We start from the raw sequence: 20,476 nt of genomic DNA on the forward strand, positions 1-20,476 counted from the left end.
AGAGAAGAGGTGCATGATCGCATTTGCTTTTGCACATTATCGCGACTGCATGAATAATGTATAAATGTACCTCACGAGCCACCTTATGACTTGTACTACGGTAGAAGAGAACATTTTCTAGATTTAAATTAGGTGTTTATTTTCTTTCAACTTGCAAAACTTAGTGGTTAATGCTTGATTCGCTGTGTAAGTCCTGAACGATTTGCACTAGCAAGTATTGCCAGCTGCCCACGTTTCGTTCTTAGATTTTTCATTAAGTTCGATTAATAATACCCACTTGCTTGCGTCCTATCAATCATACGTATAAAAGTAAATTTATTTTTCAGCAATTATTTAATTATTTTTAATATAATATAAATATAAAAAATAAATATGAATATAAAAAATAAGCTTCTCTAAATATAAAAACTTTTAATATTATGTGTAAAAAAATACTTTAAAAGGTATAAATTAAAAAAATTTATTTTAACCGACATGGTCACATTTAATTATTATTTTGATATTTATTAAATATTAATATATATAATATGATGAAATAAATCAAGTATTTCATTTAAATCTATCATACACTTATGTAATAGATATGATCTACAAATAATTTATAGAACAAGCTTACAAATATATGATGCAACTTCATTAAAAAAGGGTTTGTCTCTTTTCAACAATTTAATTTTAGTCTCCGGCAAGTATTACACCATCAAAAAGGTACATTATTTTTATGTAATTGTATACAATTTAACCACATCCTCATCAAGCAATTGCAAAAATCTTAAAATATACAAGATAAGCAACACAGATTTGTCCTACATAGTCGAAGTACGTTCACTTTCTTAAAAACACATGAAGCACCGTCTGAGGTTACATTCTAAAAAAAAAACTACAGTCTCTTTAATTATTGATTATTTTTAATGCTTTAGTCTTATAATTGTATAATAATAATGTTATACTAATCACGAGAATAAATCTTATTACAACAATAATGCGAAAATAATTTTATAAGAAAGTTATAAGCTTGTCAAAATATAATTACAAAATTAATTTAATAAAATTTATTTAGCTAATTGTACATATTTATTTTTTACATAATGTTGATTTTGTTTTTTTTTTCACGTACAAAATTGGCCAGCTATACATTACTCCAATATACTATTATTTATAATTTTATTTTTCAAAATGACCATATACAATTTTATCTTTATTAGTTAACTTTTAAAAAAAAAGTAGATTTATTTTCTATGTTTATCGGTTAGTTATTCATATAAATTTAATATTTAAACATTTATTATTATAGAAAAATTTTAATAATAAAAAAATATGTCATCGAACAATAAAATTATGTTATTATGTAAAGCAATTGTTGGAAAGTAAAAAAATTCATTCACATTTGTTTGAAATAATTACATTAATTTGTAATATTCATATAATATTAACCGAGGTATTCACGAAATATTCTATTAGAAAACTACATCGAGTAATGTTTGGCCTCCAGAACACATTTATCACCCATCACTTTGAAATCCGATAGATTAAAGGTAATCGATTTTTATTATCATTAATTATAAACAATATATTATGAGCATAACTTTTGCTCATTTGAAACTTACTAAGTTTTAATAAGAAAAACCGATAAGAAATATTGTAAGACACTTATTATAACACATTCTACTAGTTTTACGTTGCAATCGATTACCTGGATCACAATCTACTAAAAGCACCATATAGGTAGCATCTACTTGATACATTCTCTCTCTCTCTCTCTCTCTCTCTCTCTCTCCCTCTCTTTTGTTTTTTTATCGGATAGATTGGGAAACGGGAGCACGCTCATGGGCATAATGGACACGCGTCGCATTAACTATCCCATTATGCGCTGCTGGCACTTGCAGTAATAAGTTCCCGGCAGCGGTTACTTACACAACGGCTTTTAAACTTTTAAATTTGAGCGTACCTCCGCGCTTGCGCAAAGACAAGAGCGCGCGCGCGACGAAGATAACATCGCGAGAAAAATTTTCTTCCTTCCATTCTTCGTCTCTTTCTCTTTTTCTCTCGTTATCTTTATCTCGGAATTTTTTCATTATTATTTACACTGCGACGAGGGCATCGACTCGTGACGTGGGAAAATGGATTATAGAGACATAATAATAATAATACAAATAAAATTTAGTGAACAGTGCCCACGTGTTAACCATTGTTTTGCGCTTGCATCGTTTTCGGAAACACAAACAATCTGACGATCGTTCAGGACTGAAATAACTATTAGTACATGACATTTTAAATCTTTATCGTATTAAAATTGCATTGAGTTTCTGTGCAATGATTCCGTGAAGAAACTACATAATTTACATTATCGTCACTGTAAATCGATGACTATTACATATTTTGACGATTTTTATATACTTGTGTTCGAATATTCTTTAGAAATTTGGAGGAAGTTACATTAGGACGAAATTAATGTTAACAAGATTAAAATAGATATTTATGAAATATATATTGAATTAATGTAAAATATTTTTTAATATTTATAAAATGTATATTTAAACGAGATTTTTAATAATAATTACAGAAATTAATAGAAGTAGTAGGACATAAATTGATAACGTATCGGAGTAAGGATACAAAAATAGATTTATTCTTAGTAGTGAGAAAATCTATTAAACAATCCAAATTATAAATTTATTAATTATGTAATTTTATATATAGGGAGATTTATTTATAGGGAGAATATTTTCAAGATTATTTTTTTTTCTTTGCTTCAAGAAATTAGCATTTACATCTCAAGCATCTTGTACGATACTTTATATATATATATATATATATATATATATATATATATATATATATATATATACATATATATATAATATATATCATATTATTTTTTTATTAAATACAAAATTCAAAGTTCAAAATTCCACAAGACAATTGATAAATATAAAAACTAAAATTGAATGTAAAATTAAATGTGTAATATATTGTTTTGCTACGATTATTTTTTCTGTAAATGAATAATGTCATCGAAAATAATCGAAATTATGAAAAATTTGTCGAGACGATAGTGGTTAAAATTTATAATTAATTACATACACATTTTAAAATAAAGTAATACATATATTTAATATTTTTATAAATAATTCATATTTATACTAAACTCAATTTCTATTTGATAAAACTAAAATTATTATTTGTCTTGATGATTGGTAATCATATTGATGTGAGCAGGAGTGTAAATGATATTAGAAATAATTCACATTTCCATAAAATATTGAAGTTAACGTTTATAACAAATTTTCTATCACTGTTACATTAAGTTAAAATTTTGTACTCTATTAGTCAAGTAGTTAAGGTAGTAATTAAATCTATAATATATTCGTCTAAATGGATTTGCATAAATTCCTTATTTTACTAGTCTACTTATTTATCATTATGAAATTTCTCAAATAACTTATCAATCTTACAGTGATTGCTGGATAAATGAACTTTCAATGAATTATTACATTAACTATTTATTAAAGGGAATATAAAATTATCCATTATTATTTACATTGTATTTCAAAGATTGACTTATTGTTAAAATAATTTCCGAATGAACGAACCACTAAATGAACCTATCGGCCATAATTAACAATATATATTACAAAATTTCTCAAAATATTAAAAAGCAATATTCTTGCAATAAAATGTCCGCTACCGTATTAGAGCAAAGATAAAAGCGTCTCGTTAACTTAACCGAAGGCACAGCTAACGAACGTAAAAGCCCAGCCTTCAGCCAAAAGCATCGTGTCCAAAGGCGCAACGTCTTTTTCCTAATGACTTCATTCCTCCACCTTCGCCACGATCACCACGAGCACGAGCACTACGACCATCGCCACCACCACTAGGCCAACAGCGCCTCACCATCTCCCACCATCGTCGTCAAGAGCGATGCAATACCGGGAAGGATTATCCAGCATCGCTCCTAGACGAAATTACCTCAACGAAACTGAAAGCACCGGCGGTAATGCTTCCTCGTATGGCAGCCGGAGCAACAGACACGAGCTCCCCGAAAGTCACGAACGGATCCGTGGCGCAGCTTAAAGCTCGCGACGAGCATACCTCGACAAACCCGCAGCTGACGCTCCTCGCCCACACGCGAGCCACCTCGACGTGCTATATTTCGAGCAGTTTCTTCGTCCCTGCTTCCGCGTCGATTTTAGAACGTCTTTAAGGGCAGATCAAAGGGAGGCGCGACGGAGGACTGATCGAGTGGCTCGTTTGAAATTTCAGCCCGAGCCCGGGCACAGCTGCGGCTACGGCCGACGCGACTGACACCGAGATCTTATTTTAAGGAAAGTGGAGACCCTCTCGCTCGCCCTTTTTGTAAATTGCAGGCGGTCGCGTCGTGAGTGGGTGGCTGGCGGCGGGCGGCGGGGGGGGGGGCGAACAACCGACCAACGCGCCGCTTCGATGAGTACTTAAGCGAGGACAGGGGGTATTAGTGTTTTCCATTTTGCGTCGATTTTTATCCGCTGGCTTACTCGTAAATCGCCTCTCGGCTTAAATTTCTCAGCTTGAAGGGTCTTCCATTGGGCAAGTGTTGCCGACTCGCCGCGTCAATTACCATCTGATATTATTAAGCTATCTACAATTAACTCTTGATTGTACTCTGTCATAAATAACTCTGATGGATAATTCAATATCTTTATTGTCCGGTGCTGATATTCGCAACATCATATATCGCTCCGATTACACGTATGTAAGGGAACTCGATTCGATGCTCTTTCAATTGGGAAATAATCCAACCTCTCGACAGCGTGGTAAAAGAGTATCGTTAAAAATCGTTGTAAAAAAATATTATTTATATTTTGTAATAAAAGAGTTAAGGTTTTTTTTTAATCGAGTGTAATAAGTAAAAAATTGTCTAGCTATTGGTAATTATGTGACCCGTGATTAACTTTACTATTTAAGCAATTATGATCTGTATTTTATTTCAAAGTGTAAATAATGGTTTACGTGATTATGTGAATCTGATTGACCCAGACTAGTTAAGGGATAATTTCAAAATTTATTTGTTCACATACCAGCACGCATTTTCTCCCTTTCGCTCCTTTATCCCCTTTCTTTCATCATCTTTGCAGCGCAACCAGTTAATTACGAGGTAACGACATGGGGAGAGAGGACGACCCAATAAAAACTTATATATTACCCGATGCATTCACACACGCATAAGATCGTTAATTCGCACGATGAGCTTCGATGTAAATGCTAGGACCTACGAGACCTCACTACCCCGTCTACCCCTCTCCACCACCCACAGCTCCCCCCTATCCAAAGTTACCAAAAACAGGGCCTGATTGTGTATTAGTTATGCATTATTTTATTCATTTTTGGCTTTTTTTATCGTTTACCTAGATACCGAAGTTTCAATACAAAGTATCGACTTTTTATTAACTCGGTTTCTCGGTAAATAGATTATTTATTATAATACAGAGATTATTTATAATAATACAGAGCGTAATTTAAAAATCAAATTTTCCTTCAGCAAAATCAAACATATGTTAATAATTTGATAACAATTCAAATTACATAGATGTATGATTTTATAAAATTTATTTGCATCTGTATTTAAGATAGTTTCGATTTATTTAGAATGTTAAATGATAAATTATTCATGTGTATCGAACATTTAAGAATAAATTATCGATGAGAAGTTCCTTCAAGATCTTTGTAATATAAATATTTTCAATATTTATTACAATGAGTTCGTCATTAATTACTTTTTACGTTAATAAGAAGTTTAAAGAATAGCTTAAATAAAGTTATAAACAAAGATATAATAACTAATTGAAACAAAATACAGGCTTTGACAATCAGATAACGAATACAATGAATATTTGCAAAGATGATACTATGTCCTAACTATGTCCGGACCCTTGTTATCGAGTAATGTCCCCTATTACCGGATATATGTGGTAGAAAGGGTTGATTTCTATTTTTCTTGCGATTAAATTTTATTTTAAAACATTTAAATTACATTATAATGAAAACACATATATAATAGTAGCTTCTGTAGATGCTGTAATTGTTAACGCAAATAAAAAGTCCAAATGTTTGACTTTCTGCCCATAAATACCATACGATTGACAATTTATATTTAACAAATTCTTAGAAAGTATAAAAATTAACTCGCTGTCGGTAACTGATATTTCTTTCTTACGTGTTTTTAATTTGACATTTATATGCTCATTTGGTACCATGCCATTCACGAATTCTAAATACCATTATAGTAATAAGAATAATAATAATAAAAAAAGAAGGAATAAACAAATAAATGTAATAAAGAAAAAGATAAATAAATCTGTCGATGTGTAATTTATACTGCACAGTTTGAACATTCATAAAGATACAAGCGGGATAAATTTTTTTACTTGATCGATACGTTTCGCGTAGTGGCTTGCAAGAAGACTAAATGACATTGATCGTCAGCCATTATCGGGCAAAATATTTAATTTGCTGGGCGTTCCGTTCGCATTGGATTCGAGTGTCGCCGTGACTGCATCATCGTTAATAAAATTTTTTAACGATACTCAAGGCGAGAGGCTGATTGAAGGCATCGTATTAATCGATAATTCGCTGGCCGATTCTATAAATCATTAAAATCCAGGACCAATCTTAATTATAATCACTCGCCTCGGCACCTAAAGACAAGCTCGTGCGCCCAACTAATGACCTCGAGAAAACCGCAATTACGTGGCGGCAGCGGTCGACTTACTTTGGGAATGGATAAAAGAACGATCGGGAATGTTCGCACATAGAAAAAGGCGGACTAAAGAGGAAGCTTTCCTCAGTCTCGGGGAGGGAAAAAACGAGCGTGCATGCAGGTTATACTACGTATCCCCGCTTTAATTGCCTTCCGCCGCTGAGGAGCGGGACGACTTCCCCGATAGGACGGTAGAGATACCAGGGCCACACGGAAAACAAGGGGGGCGTGTCGACCCTCTCAGCGGACGTTTTTTGTCGCTCCGCGACCCTCGCCAAGGAAGTTCGGAAGGGCGCGAACGATTGGGATCCTCGGGCTTCTGCGCCAACGAGACAGGCGCTCTGGACTCCCTTCGTTTTCAGGATGCGTTTAACGTGGTCACGCACTTAAGATGAGCCCCAGTATTTTTTTTCTGTTTTCTTTATTGTTTGATTTGTTTTTAATAAGCGAAAAGTTGTTTAAATAGCTCAGTGATACACTGATTAACAACAAACGAAATAATTGATTGAGGATATTGAGGACAATATATGTACCGAGCTCTTTTTTTAACAAACAAAAGGATACATTATTTCGCTAACACGCTATAAGCATATATTTATATTATTCTATTCGATAACATTTTACTCGTTTCTTCAATTACGTAGACTATTTTATAAGCAGTATCGTAAAAAAATATTTTATTCTCATTCAAGTACAGCATTAACAAGGAGTCATTTAATTCATAAATGGTTGGTTAATTTTACTGTCTATTAATAATCGATTGATATCTCGTTCTTTCATAAATCTTTATAATTGGAAGATACTTGCACAAGCTGTATTAATTATCGTATGATGTATCGTTTCCTAAGAAATCAGAAAATCGATGAAACGTGTAATAAAATTTTACAGTTTAAAAATAAAATTTAAAGATTATATTTAAAATAGGAATTATTCTGCAACGAATGTACAATTCACGAAACACATATTCAATTATATCGTCCGTATAAAAATGATATCGTACTCTATTAGACAAAATACTAAGAATCTTTGATCTTACACATTTTCTGAAGTCTCATTAAGTAAAATTATTAGAAAATATAATTTGATAATAAGATGAATGAAAAATTCCAATGCTATTATTAGTGACGTTGCACAAATAACGCAAACATACTATTATTTTAGGAATGTAGTTAGTTACCTATTGAGGCTAATGTTAAAGATTTTGCATTGGCCATACAACATATTGGAAAGTGGAGTGAATACTCAATGAAGATTCTTATTCAAAGTAATTTCAATTCGATTTTTCATTTATAACCGAGAGTTATAGTTACATAAAATTTCAATCCATAATTTATGAAGGCATGTCTGTAAATTGCAGGTAAAACCAAAAACCGGCAGTATTTGTAAACTAATTTTTAAAAATCAATAATTTTAGCAGGGCAATGCTTCAGGCGAACCGATGTTGCTCAAGGGGCCTAAATAATTGTATCAAAGTAACACCACAGAATTGCCCAAGACATTAAAAAGTGCCTTAGTAATGCCTGGGAAATCAGTTACGCACACATTGAGTATGAGGCAAAAAGAGGCTACGCGTCCGCCGTGTACCACCATTCAATAGATCGACATCAATTCCTTAATCAACAACGATTGACAACGATCGTTCCTTCATCTTTTCTTTTATCGGTAAATGCGAAGGACACGCACATAATAACAGTTTCCCAACCATTTGAAGTATACCCACGTTCCAAAAAAATAAAAGGAAAATGTTGGCATCGCGTTTATGCGAAGGTTTCCTTTGACATGGTACCTTATTTATTGCATATAACGTTATAATTTCTCAATATATTGCAGCTATAAATATTAGAAAAGACATTTAATTTATGATATAATATTTAGAAAAGCATTCGTGTAGTAAGGAATGAGCTATATTCTATGTTTATATGGAATAATTTTGTTTGATATAATACGCTATGAGAGCTGCTTTTATCAAGCATTTAAATATTTTAAATTATTTTTAAATTTCGGTTCGAGTAATTTAATTTATGGATAAATGCGAGGTATTTTGCTACACTTAGTAAGCTTTCTATTTCTTGGTTATGCAAACGATCTAGTCTATTTGATTAATATCTTAATTCTTATCTTTTAATCACACTTTTACTTCCTTCCGTTATGTAAAAAAATAATCACACTTAACCCAAAGTACGTTACATAAGAAAAGAAGATTATAATAATTATTAGATGGATATTTTACTCTACCATATAATATTTCTGAAATATTTGCGAAAAAACTATCCAAGGTTCTAACTAACTAATTCAGGATATATTGAATTTTTAAAAATATATTTAAGAATATTTATATCCAATCAAATATGCGTATTTTATTACATAGCATATACTCATAAATATACTTTATTATTAAAGTTTTTAAACACATTTTTCATTATAATAAATATGAAAGATTTTTAACACAAAAAACATTTAATTTTTTAATAATCTGATAAATATTTATTTGTTTAGTAATAACTTTTTATCTATGAATGTACTTTGTGAATAGTATTATCTAAATTACTGTTTATTATACTCATTATCAGCAATAATTATATCAAAGGCTACTACATAGTTACTATCTCAAACTGAGAAGGCATAAAAAATTAATTACACGCTAATACATTGAGAAATACTTGTTACAAAAAAAAAAAACGCTTTTTTACATTGTTAAAACTTTCTTATTTTATTCCCTTACGACTTCCCTTAAAATTTCCTATGTGCCTTTCGCAGAAAATCTCCGATTCCCATTCCTTTTCTTCAATGTTCCAATTCAATGTTCATGACATATAAACGAATTATTTCACAAATTCATATCGATTATCTGGGAAAATCTTTGGAAGGATACGTCTGAAATATATCGGAGTGAGAGATTGGAAAGGGATCGAGAAGTCGTTCTCAGTCATTTATCATTTGTGCACCGATTAAATTTATGAGCCAAGAAAGGGATTTTATATAAGACCAAAGGTAAGTAGCATAGAGCATCCCTTCCCGGAAAAGTTCGCACGATAACGAGTGTTGAAAACGGTCATTTCGCACAATCTTAAATCGTGTGCGTATACGTAAGCGTGTGTGCGTTGCGCGAAAATCGCACGCGTTGGCACAGAGGAAATCCTTTGTTTGCCTTTTGCGTAACGGCCGTGCTATAGGCGGAATTTCTCGACTGGGTTTTTTGTCTTCTTTCTTTAGCTGTGAGTAATTACACGGACATTTATAGATCCAGATTTAATTCACGCGGTAGATGAATATTTACGATTGTCGCTACGGGTGTAAAGATAGAGATCTTTATATTGAGTGTTCGCATGAATGAGTTGCTTTTATTTTACTATTCTTGTTCTTGTAGATCAATTCCTAGGGGTTTTGTGAAGCTGTTTTTTTGCTAATCCTTAATTGTGGAGAAGAATAGGTCAAAAGTGCTTATAGAATGTGAACTATTCTTTATTACATTAGTATTACATCATAAGGATATCGCTCGATAACTGACGTAATCTTGAATATTTTGTAACGTAATTTGTAGCATATATTTACAAATATTATATATTACACTCTGATCAAACTTGATAATATATTTTCATTAATATATTGCTATATAAAATCATTGATATGAAATATGCTAATGAGTAGGTGAATTAAAGAATTAATACTTGAAAGCAATTTTAATGCACCTACTTATTTAAAAATAATTATTTTCAATTTTTAGTTTGTAAATTTTTGAATTATAGAAAAGCAGTTACACGATTTAATATCTTTTTGTTGTTTTATTAAAAAAAAAAAGAAGTATTTTATTAATATTAATTTTATGACATTACGATATCCTTACGAATCATTAGTATAAGTCATATTCAAATAACACTTAAAATGTAAATTTTATGAAAATAATTAATTTGATTAAATTTCCAAAATATATGAAATAATTACACTGATCTTTTATTCAAATAATTTAATATTAATATCATTGGAGTGATCATCATAATTAATAATTAATATTAAGCTAGTTTTAAACAAGTTCCGGTAATATGTAACGAAAGGATTTGCAATAGTTCAATCTCATAGTTATATTTATGAAGCAACGCCTTACAATAATTTTTCATTATTGATTTTAATACGCCTTAAAATATTATCTGTAAACTATTTCCTTTCGTCAACTTAACAATCTGATAAATTAAAATTTGTTGAAGATTTTTTTTTTTAATGATTTGCTTTGATTTATATAACTGAAATCATTACAGGCTATTTCATATAATATATTTGCATAATAAATTATTGTACACGTTACTGTATAAAGTTAAAATTTTGCATAAATTCAATTCGCTTTTAGATTTTTATTTTATATATAATCATATTTAGGCCTTTATATAAATAATTTTACAAAACTTTATACAAATAAAATAAATTAAAAATTATAAATCCTGATATATAAATTTTATGAAAAACTATATTATGTCGGTGAAATATCCTGTCTCCATATAATAGCTCTGAAAGATTTATATTCCATTTCAAAAACGACAGAATTCATTATGCGTAGCTTATGCGCCTTTTCGTGAAATTCTAGAGAAAAAATACGTGGTCATTTTCTCAAAAATATTCATTTAATGTGTGTAAGATAAAGTACTCGAGGTGGAAAGTAAGAATTATGCGCGCGCAATGTCTTATTGTTGTCAGAATTAACGGTTTTCATTGTTAAATGTTCCATTGCCATCGTGGCAACAGCAGAAAAAGAAATGTACGCATAGATACATTATATTCTAAATGAGAGTCGCGACACCTTCGCACACGCGTCTCCTCCTGGCTTCTTTTGGCAAATGGCCGGCGACTTGTGTACGCTCGACTTCCTGCTCCTCTTCTTTTTTCCGCGACTAGCACTGTGTCACACTTTGCTTATTTATACCTTATCTCGTATGTCATTAATAAAGAGCTTCGTCTCTTGCTTTTTCTCTTGCTGCCCCTTGCGTGAAATTATTGCTCTTCTCGGAATTGCAGCTAATTTCGTTTATTATGAGCACGGCGATGAATGCGTCCTGTATTACGTGATTTTTCTTTTCATACGAAAACAAATGAAAAGAAAACCAGGCGGACACGAATTTTGATAATTTATCTTTGTTCGTAGCAATTGTCTGAATGAAGATGTATAGCTTCTGACATTGTTTCAAGTTGTTCGCATGATATAGGTTGTGTAAGCCAAAAAATAATGGAATTCTCTTTAGAAACAGACTAAAATAGTAATAAAATACTCTTTAAAAACTTAAATGATCTCTCGAAATATGTTGCAGAAATTTATCGTTTAGAGAACGATATATAGATAACAATTGACGAAAGTTAAAAGATAAAAATTGACAAGAGATAAAGGTAATTTTCAAGTTGAAATAAATAAATAGTCGATTTTACAACTGAATTAATTTAAAATATCTTATTGTGAAAAATTGTACATTATTTCTCTTATTTATAAATTACATTGTTATCTGCAATGAATGCTAATTAAATAATTAAGTGCATAGTAATGCTTGATTTAAATTTGATTTAAAATTTGATAATAAATGTATTTAAATATATTAGACATTACATATTATTAAGTGCTCTATGAGCAGATTTGCACGATAAAAAGTAATAATTAAAATTAATTAGTAGTTGAAAACTTCTTTTTCAATGTATGAAAGAAATAAGACATTTAATAAAAATGTATACTTGTTCACTAAAATTTATGTAAACAATATTTTTGTTTATATATTTTCCTATAAAATATATCAACATTTGTATTTATCAATTTTACTTTCCACTTTATAAAGATTTATAAAGACTATTTGTACCGCGTAATATACAAAACAAGAAGTACGACATTCTAATTAAAAATTCTAAAGAAGTCATTACTATACTATAATAACTTTTCTATATAAAAAGGGGTCCTCGAACATTAAAAATGACTCAGCTGTTAGTTTTAAATCATATGGTAATGAAAAAATTAGTCATTCTATATTTATGAAAAAGTGCGTTGAATTTATGATTGCTAGTAATATTTGATTAAATTATTTTGTAACAATTCTTCTATATTTATATTTCATTGTAAATAGCCGCCTATACCCTGCCTATTATGTTCTAATGATCAGTAGTAGAAGCAACAAATATCTTTCATTCTATAAACTTACCTAACTGAACTCTAGTAAATCAAGAATAAATTCACATAAACAAATGTATTGTACCTATTTTAAACCTATTTACTCTGTATATTCAAGGAGATGTCCCATCAAAATGACTCTGAATTTGTCTGCTAGACGAGCAACGGTCAAAGTGCTACTACTATACATAGTCGTCACACATACTGAATATTTAACATTCACTACATATCTTTCATTTTGTAGTATTTTTAAATTATTTTATTACCGAAATGGATTCTAAAAAATTAACAAATTTGATGTGTGAAGCTTCATATTCGTTCCATTTTCACATCCTTTTTAGAACAATTATATTTAGAAAAGACATTAAGAGGTAAAGTGACGTTATGGTATATTATGTTTTTATTTCTTTAGATATTTTAAGCCAGCAGTACATGTATAATAAGCATTTAAATATCCAAGCGGTATTAAACGTTAACATAATATTACAAATTAATATATATATATTAATTTGTACCTATATATATAGGATATCGTATACATAATTAATGCCGTGAAGATATAAATTCTTATTTATTTATTTTTTGTTATTCATTATATTATCAACTGATGAATTTAATTATAGATTATTTTAAGTCTTTTTATACAAACAGTGCTGGTATGCATAAAAATAATTTAATTGGACACACCGAGCAAACGTCGAAGCAACAAAGCATATGAATAAATACGAAATATAATCATAAGATCTAAATAAAATATATTCGACGTGTGCGGAACATGTTTGCAAATAATTTAAATAAAATAAACATATTATATATTATTTATAATTATTTTTTTTTGTAAAAGTATAATTATGAGAAGGAAACATTACATTACAAGGACGTTGAATAGCTTATATAGCTTAAAATTGCTTTCGGAAATGACATTTTATAACTGGTATAAGTACTCTTTGTTCTACATAAAACATATATTTATATAAGAATTTACGTGTTTTTTAAGTAAATGCTTTTCCAAGAATTATTCTTACAATTGTTTATTTATACAATCTTCAATTGTAGACCTATTTATTAAAAACAAAAGCAACACAAAACCAAAACAAAACCGAAAAAAACCTATCAATAAACTTTAAAAGGACACGGTATTTGCTTCTGATTCTTATCAACATTTCATTTACTATAATAATAGGTAGATTTTTTTTCTTTTAATTATAAAATAAAGTGTCTTATTTAAGAATTATGTTTGGTATTCATAACTACAAGAGTTTTGACATTACTGTGCTTTTGAAATATGTAATAAATAATATTATAAACGAATATGATTAAAAATTAAAAGCTATTGCAAGCACCTATTAAGTATTTCACATTATTATTTGTTTTTACAAAAATACATGTCTTTGAATTATATTTATATTCAAAGGCTAAATGCTATAAAAATCCATTAAACTTTATCTCATGTCGTAAATATAACGATCGATAATCCTTATCTATAGACAAAAATAAAATGTCCGTATAACTTTTTGAATGATATTATAGCGCATTGAGAGATTACTTTCGTAGATTACACCAACGATTGATGAATGTTGTCAATTAAAGTCCCACAATGAAAGCTCGTCTATTTCTCTTTTAGCTTCAACTCGCTGATCCTTCCGCGTAGGCCCGCACACATCTCATAAGATCTCGCCTCCCCTCATCCCCCCGACGCTTTTATTTTACGCTCGAAATATCAAAATCCTAATAAGACTACCCGGCCCCTGCCCGACCTCGCCCCTTACCGACCTTCTGCGCGACCATGTGATCGAGCTTGGATCCGCGCCGCCAATCGAGCGCCGATAATTCCGTTACCCCCGCGGAGTTTCATTGCGGAAGGAGCGTAAATGAGGCAGAGGATTTCGGGCATGCCAAGCAAGTCGTAACGAATCCGCGTTCCGCTCGCCCATAAAGGGCAGCAAAGGAGTCGTCTTTAACACAACTCTTCCATCGTCTGCTTGCAGAGGGCGTATTCGGCGGTGTCGGCGAACTCGCCGAGCTCGGAGAACCGAGCGAACCTGAGGCGCAGCGTCCGGGACGAGCCCGCGCCCCATCCGGCGCGGCTCCGGAAGCACCGACATGGCTGGACCCTCCACTTCAGCCGGCCCTTGAGCGGCGCCGCATGCACCAAGTCACTCGTCTTGCTGCTTGTCGTCGTCCTCGCGCTTCTCGGCATCGGCGGCATCGCTCTTTACATCGTCTTCGGTAAGCAATTTTCAAACTCGCACAGGTTTCCAAGAGTCAAGGATTTTTGCGACGGTTACACCCTTCCTGGACTTTATAAATAACTAATCTCCTTTTAGCTAGTATTTCAAAGTTAATTCACGAGTATTTACTACACTCCTCTAAATAATATGGCATTCTTCTCTAATGAAGCATTCTGCTTATAGAGCACCAGTATTGAAATTATAAAAAAAGTAGTTACTTCATTTTGCCACACTTAATATTACTCGCTTTTAATTCTACTTAAGGATTATTTTAATATAAAACAGCAAGCGTCACAATGAAAAAATGCCATTACATCAGTTTACCATCAATATCATAATTTTGACGTGAGGTTGTTTTCTAATCCATGCATTTATCGAATAACATTAACCTTTCAATTACTATTATTATAAATTCGAATTATTTTACCTCTATTAATATTTATCTTGAATATAATGAAATTCAATCGAGTCTCCAATCAAAATAAAAACTGAATATTGATATATAGATAAATTGCATATTAACTTTTGTCTCGGTACAAATCACCATTAATTGGATGAAAATACAATCAAGAATGCATACAATTAACATAAATATTCAAACGTGTGTTTAATGTAAGATTAAAAAATGTATGGACGTTAATACTTGTGAATTATTTTTAAAATGATTAAGTTTCAATGATAAGGGATAAATATCAATTTTTCTTTTATCCAAAATTTGATTTAAATTGAAAACATTTTTTTTTCTTTTGTTTTTTTTTGTAATATTGAATCACGATACATAAGAGTTTAATTGAAATTACTCTGTATTGTCTCTTGAAATAATCCAATTTTCCCTTCGACAACCTTTCCTCCTATTATATATATTAGCTTTCTCGAATTATCATCTTTGTTTATAAATCTATAAACAAAGCAGCTATACATACAAAACAATCCACTATTGTTACTCGATCAATTAATGTAACTGTAAATATTACTTTTAACATTTATATTAACATCAAATTATTTTCAAATCAGAATCACGAAACGTAACGATGACGGATAAATGAGTTTCTTTTCTATATCACAGTGACATAAAATTTCCTAATAAATCAGAAAATGAAATGGTAACAAATTATTAATTTAAATTACAATAGTAAATAAAAGACTGCTTTTAATTAGATCGAACTGACAATATTAAATTTTAATGTATACATTATTTATTATCTTTCAGCATTTATAGACATTTTCAGTTTAGCATGCATGAATGATATAATATTATTCCATAATTTCTTTTGTACTTTCTATTGCAAAAATATTAATGACTTTCAAAGCACATTATAATGTCTGATACGATAAAACAAGATATTTTCAAGAAAATTATGTAATTAAAAGATAAATTAAATGCAATATGATAAGTTATTATTTTTTTATTATATTATATGTATATTTTTTAATGAAAAAAATTAACATTTTTCTGTATATTTTTTTCTTCGCGTTTTTCTTTTCATTTTGTTACGACTTTATAATGAGATTCGAAACATAATCCTATTATGAAGCGTATTAAGAACCGAGTTGTATTTAAAAAAGAAACTGGATTACATGAAGTGAGAATGGATTTAATGCACGGGTTAGCGGGAAGCGACTTCAAGTACCATTTTTCTTGATTCCAATTTCTCACTCTCGAAAGAGTTTAATATCATGATCATCGTCAATTTGTTTCTATACAAATTGGAAATCTCGAATTTACATTATAAGCGTGTATGTGTTTTAGAGATGCTTATATTTATATTACGGTAAGCCAATATTTTTACAGCTTTCACGCGTTGACTGCCTTAAAACGACATTAATAACCCAAAATTATCGAGTTTGCCATACTCTTATTATATCTCCTATTATATGAATAATGTAATTAATCATAATATTGAAATAATATTTATTTCTTCTATCTTTTAATTATTATATTAACCTCTTATTCTATTTTAATATATTATTATTATTTCAAAGTGATTTTACACGAAATAAATAAGTACTTAAATATTATTTATTTAAGTATTTCATAAAGGATTTTTGAAAACCAATAAGAGATATTATTCAGATATATTTCCAAATTACATTGATATTTTCAAGTATCTTTAATTATAACAGTTTTTAATTATGTTTATCCCCACCATTGACTATATCAGTTGATGCTTTGATGCGCGGCCCTTGTTATAATAAAATGAAGATATCTATATTATTCAATTCAATTCATAAAATGTTGATAATTTTGAAAGAAAGCCATAAACGTGCATTTTTCATGGATTAAATTAAATCGATAATAATTAATCATAATTAAAACGATTTAGTCGATATTGAGTCAGATGAGCAGAGCTGAAATGTTTAAAATTATCGATTAATCATCGTCGTACAAGATGCATTTTTTTTCAATGGATTGTTTACATTGATTCGATAAAATATACGATTAAAATATAGAAGCACCTAGCTGATGTATGGACGTTTTCCAAAATCGATGTGTAATGAACCGTTTTTTCTATCAAGGCACCATAAAGAAAGCATGCACGCAGATGCTGACAATCATTGAAATCTTCTCTAATTCATCTCCTCGATTTATTAAGGACATGCAAAATGGTGGCATATCTTTAGAGCGCGTGCCTGCTAAAGATGCCATCTTGGGTTATAAGCGATACATCTCTGACCTACGGATGCATTTATATTGGAGGAGCCAGGGTTCGGTCTCGCACACGGCAGTCCCATATTACATTCCCATGACTATCTTTGTCAAAATTTACAAGTCAAGTGCAGGGAGACCGTCTGAATGCGCTTCATTTTAATATGCGCCGAGGCAAAGCAGCTGCTGAATGAATTTCGTGGTATATCGGCAAAAGGGTGCCCGAGTCCCTTATTTAAGCAGTTGGACTTTGTGGTACAACGTACCGGATACTTTCCTTGTTATAATTCGAAAACCTTGTTCAAGCCTGCAATGTAAGTGTTTCTTATTTTCAAGCGAAGCACTAATAGACTTGAGTAGAATAATTAAACTGTTGGTTTATATAAAGAGGAACGTGGTAAGGTCGTATAAAATGATTTAAATTATTGGGCGAATAGTCATGTAGCAAATGCTAGTCATCGGCTCGATATCTTAACTGGTTCGTTGCTTGTCATGGCGCTTGTTATTTGTAGATAATTAAAATTTTATTATGAAATCGTTGAAATCCTGCGAGTGCTGGGAAAATAGCAGGAATAAAGGAGTAGCATGAATTTACAAATATCGCAAAAGAGAGCATTAGCAAGCAGACCAGTTGATCAGACAAGTCGTTTGGACTGATTTCTCATTTCCAAGATGCATTCAGTCTCATAAAGCTCGTGAGCACAGCCATATAAAATCAACGCACGTCTTGCTATTTCATTCGAAAGACGATACCCTCTCCCTCGCAATAACGTCCCCTTAACTCCACTCATTCTTCGTACACACATAATCGATCCCCAGCATCGAGGGTCAACAAAATTAAAGCGAACCGCGATTCTCCTCCGTCAAAAGAAACGAGAAAAGAAGAGAGCGCGCGTGCGAAATAGAGAGAGGTCTGGGGGGGAGGGGGGAGGAGAGGGGAACCAACCGGTTCAGCGATAAATCGCTATCGTTAACTCCTGTCACTTGCGCGCGATGTCCCGAAGGGGATTCCCCCACATCTGTGTGCACAGCATGCGGAGCTCGACACTCGGATTGGTAGCGGGCAATTTGCAGTAAAATTAATTGAAATTTTTATCGTCCTCGCGCCTTCTACGAGGGATAAGAAGGCTGTTCATGCAAATTGAAATCAATCCCATTGCGCCACTCTTGCTTTTGTACATCTTTTTTCTTCTTTCAGCGCGAGCATTTGTATGGCAAGTTGAATTTCTGCGCCTTTGCTCGGGAGAGCGCGAAAGTCAATAATAATTCATTTTAATGGAATATTTAACTGCAGGAATGACTCTGTTGTTCGATTATGTCTGATTACAGTGTAAGGATACAAAATTTCATTTATTTTAGTTTATTCACTATTGCTCTTGCAGCTTAATCATAAACTAAGAGGAGACATCGTGAGAATGATAAATTAATGACAGTTAGGTACAAACTCTGTCTTCTCGCATAATTTGTTCGGTAAATTTTTTAAGAATTTTTTTTATAGAAAAGGGCTCGATGATAATTATTAGCTTAAATAAATTTCACTCTCTAAAGTGAATAATTAATAAACGTCCTAAGCTTATAAATCTAGTAAATCCCTAGTTAATAATGCATACTTGTTATATCATAGCATCTACCCGATAATACAGAAAATTTGAAAATATATTGCTTGATGTAATAATTGCATATAATCATTATATAATAATTTTAGTTTTATTATTTGAATACTAAATATTCTATTCTAATATGTACTTTTGTAAGTCTATTTATTTAATTAAGATTATCAGCATAAATATCTTTTAATAATTATTGTAAAATATTTATTTACGAATCTTTTACTTAAGTACCATGCTTCATTATGTTAACATTATATAATATAATAGTATAATAATAAAGTTGATTAATTTTGTTCAATATATTATGGTAAAACATACATAAATTAACATAATTTATCAACATAAAATTTAAGTAATAAAATGATTAATTGTAAAATTAAAAGCACATAATTTAGTTTAGAGAAAAGATACATAAATAATTTCTCATGTATTAAAGAAAAAAAAATTACTAATAATATTTACGATGAACTGGTCCATTCTTGATTCCTAGAAAATAGTACATATATTGTCTTGCATTGCTTAAAAAAAAATTATCTATCTATACAAATACAATAAAATTATTTATTGTAATTTGTATTTTGTATTCCAGATGAAATAAATTAGAATTTAGAAGGACAATTAATAATTACTTTTAAATAGCCAATGGTTTAAAAGTAATTTAAATTTCGCATAAAGTGAATGATCGCTCAATGATATAAGCTCATACTAAAATATATATACAATCATGTAAAATATCGTAAATATGATCTTAACTATAACAGCTTCTCGCCTCAACCTATCGACGGAGATACTTATTGAGATTAAGTAACTTCATTGTCGTTCGCAAAAAATTGACGCCTTCTTTGGTCGATGAAAAAGAGTATTTTTTAAATTTCAATATACGCTCGCGTTAATTCAATTCACTTAAAAGAAACGAATGAAACTGAGTCTCTTTTGATATATTCCACGAGGATCAGCTTTCAAATAAGTTGGCAACTGCGAGAGATCATCACATAAGAAATAAGAGGCATTCCGCTCTTTCGCTCTTTTCTTCCCACTTCACGTCATGTCCAAGCGTGAAAATGAATGCATCCTCCGTTAGGTCGGATATTTGTCGAGAGCGTCGAATTTTTTGCAAAACGC

At 30.9% G+C, this 20,476-nt stretch overlaps 1 protein-coding gene across 1 annotated transcript in view; it reads left to right on the forward strand.

Moving 5' to 3' along the window:
• LOC105368347 (uncharacterized) overlaps positions 1-20,476 on the forward strand; it is a 148,808-nt gene that overhangs the window by 113,612 nt on the left and 14,720 nt on the right. The window contains exon 5 of the mRNA XM_011507350.1: positions 14,855-15,095. Coding sequence (XP_011505652.1) covers positions 14,855-15,095 — 241 coding nt within the window. The remainder of the gene's footprint in view (positions 1-14,854; positions 15,096-20,476) is intronic.

Source organism: Ceratosolen solmsi, unplaced genomic scaffold, assembly GCF_000503995.2.
Source record: "Ceratosolen solmsi marchali unplaced genomic scaffold, CerSol_1.0 scaffold6, whole genome shotgun sequence".
Taxonomy (NCBI): Eukaryota; Metazoa; Arthropoda; class Insecta; order Hymenoptera; family Agaonidae; genus Ceratosolen; species Ceratosolen solmsi.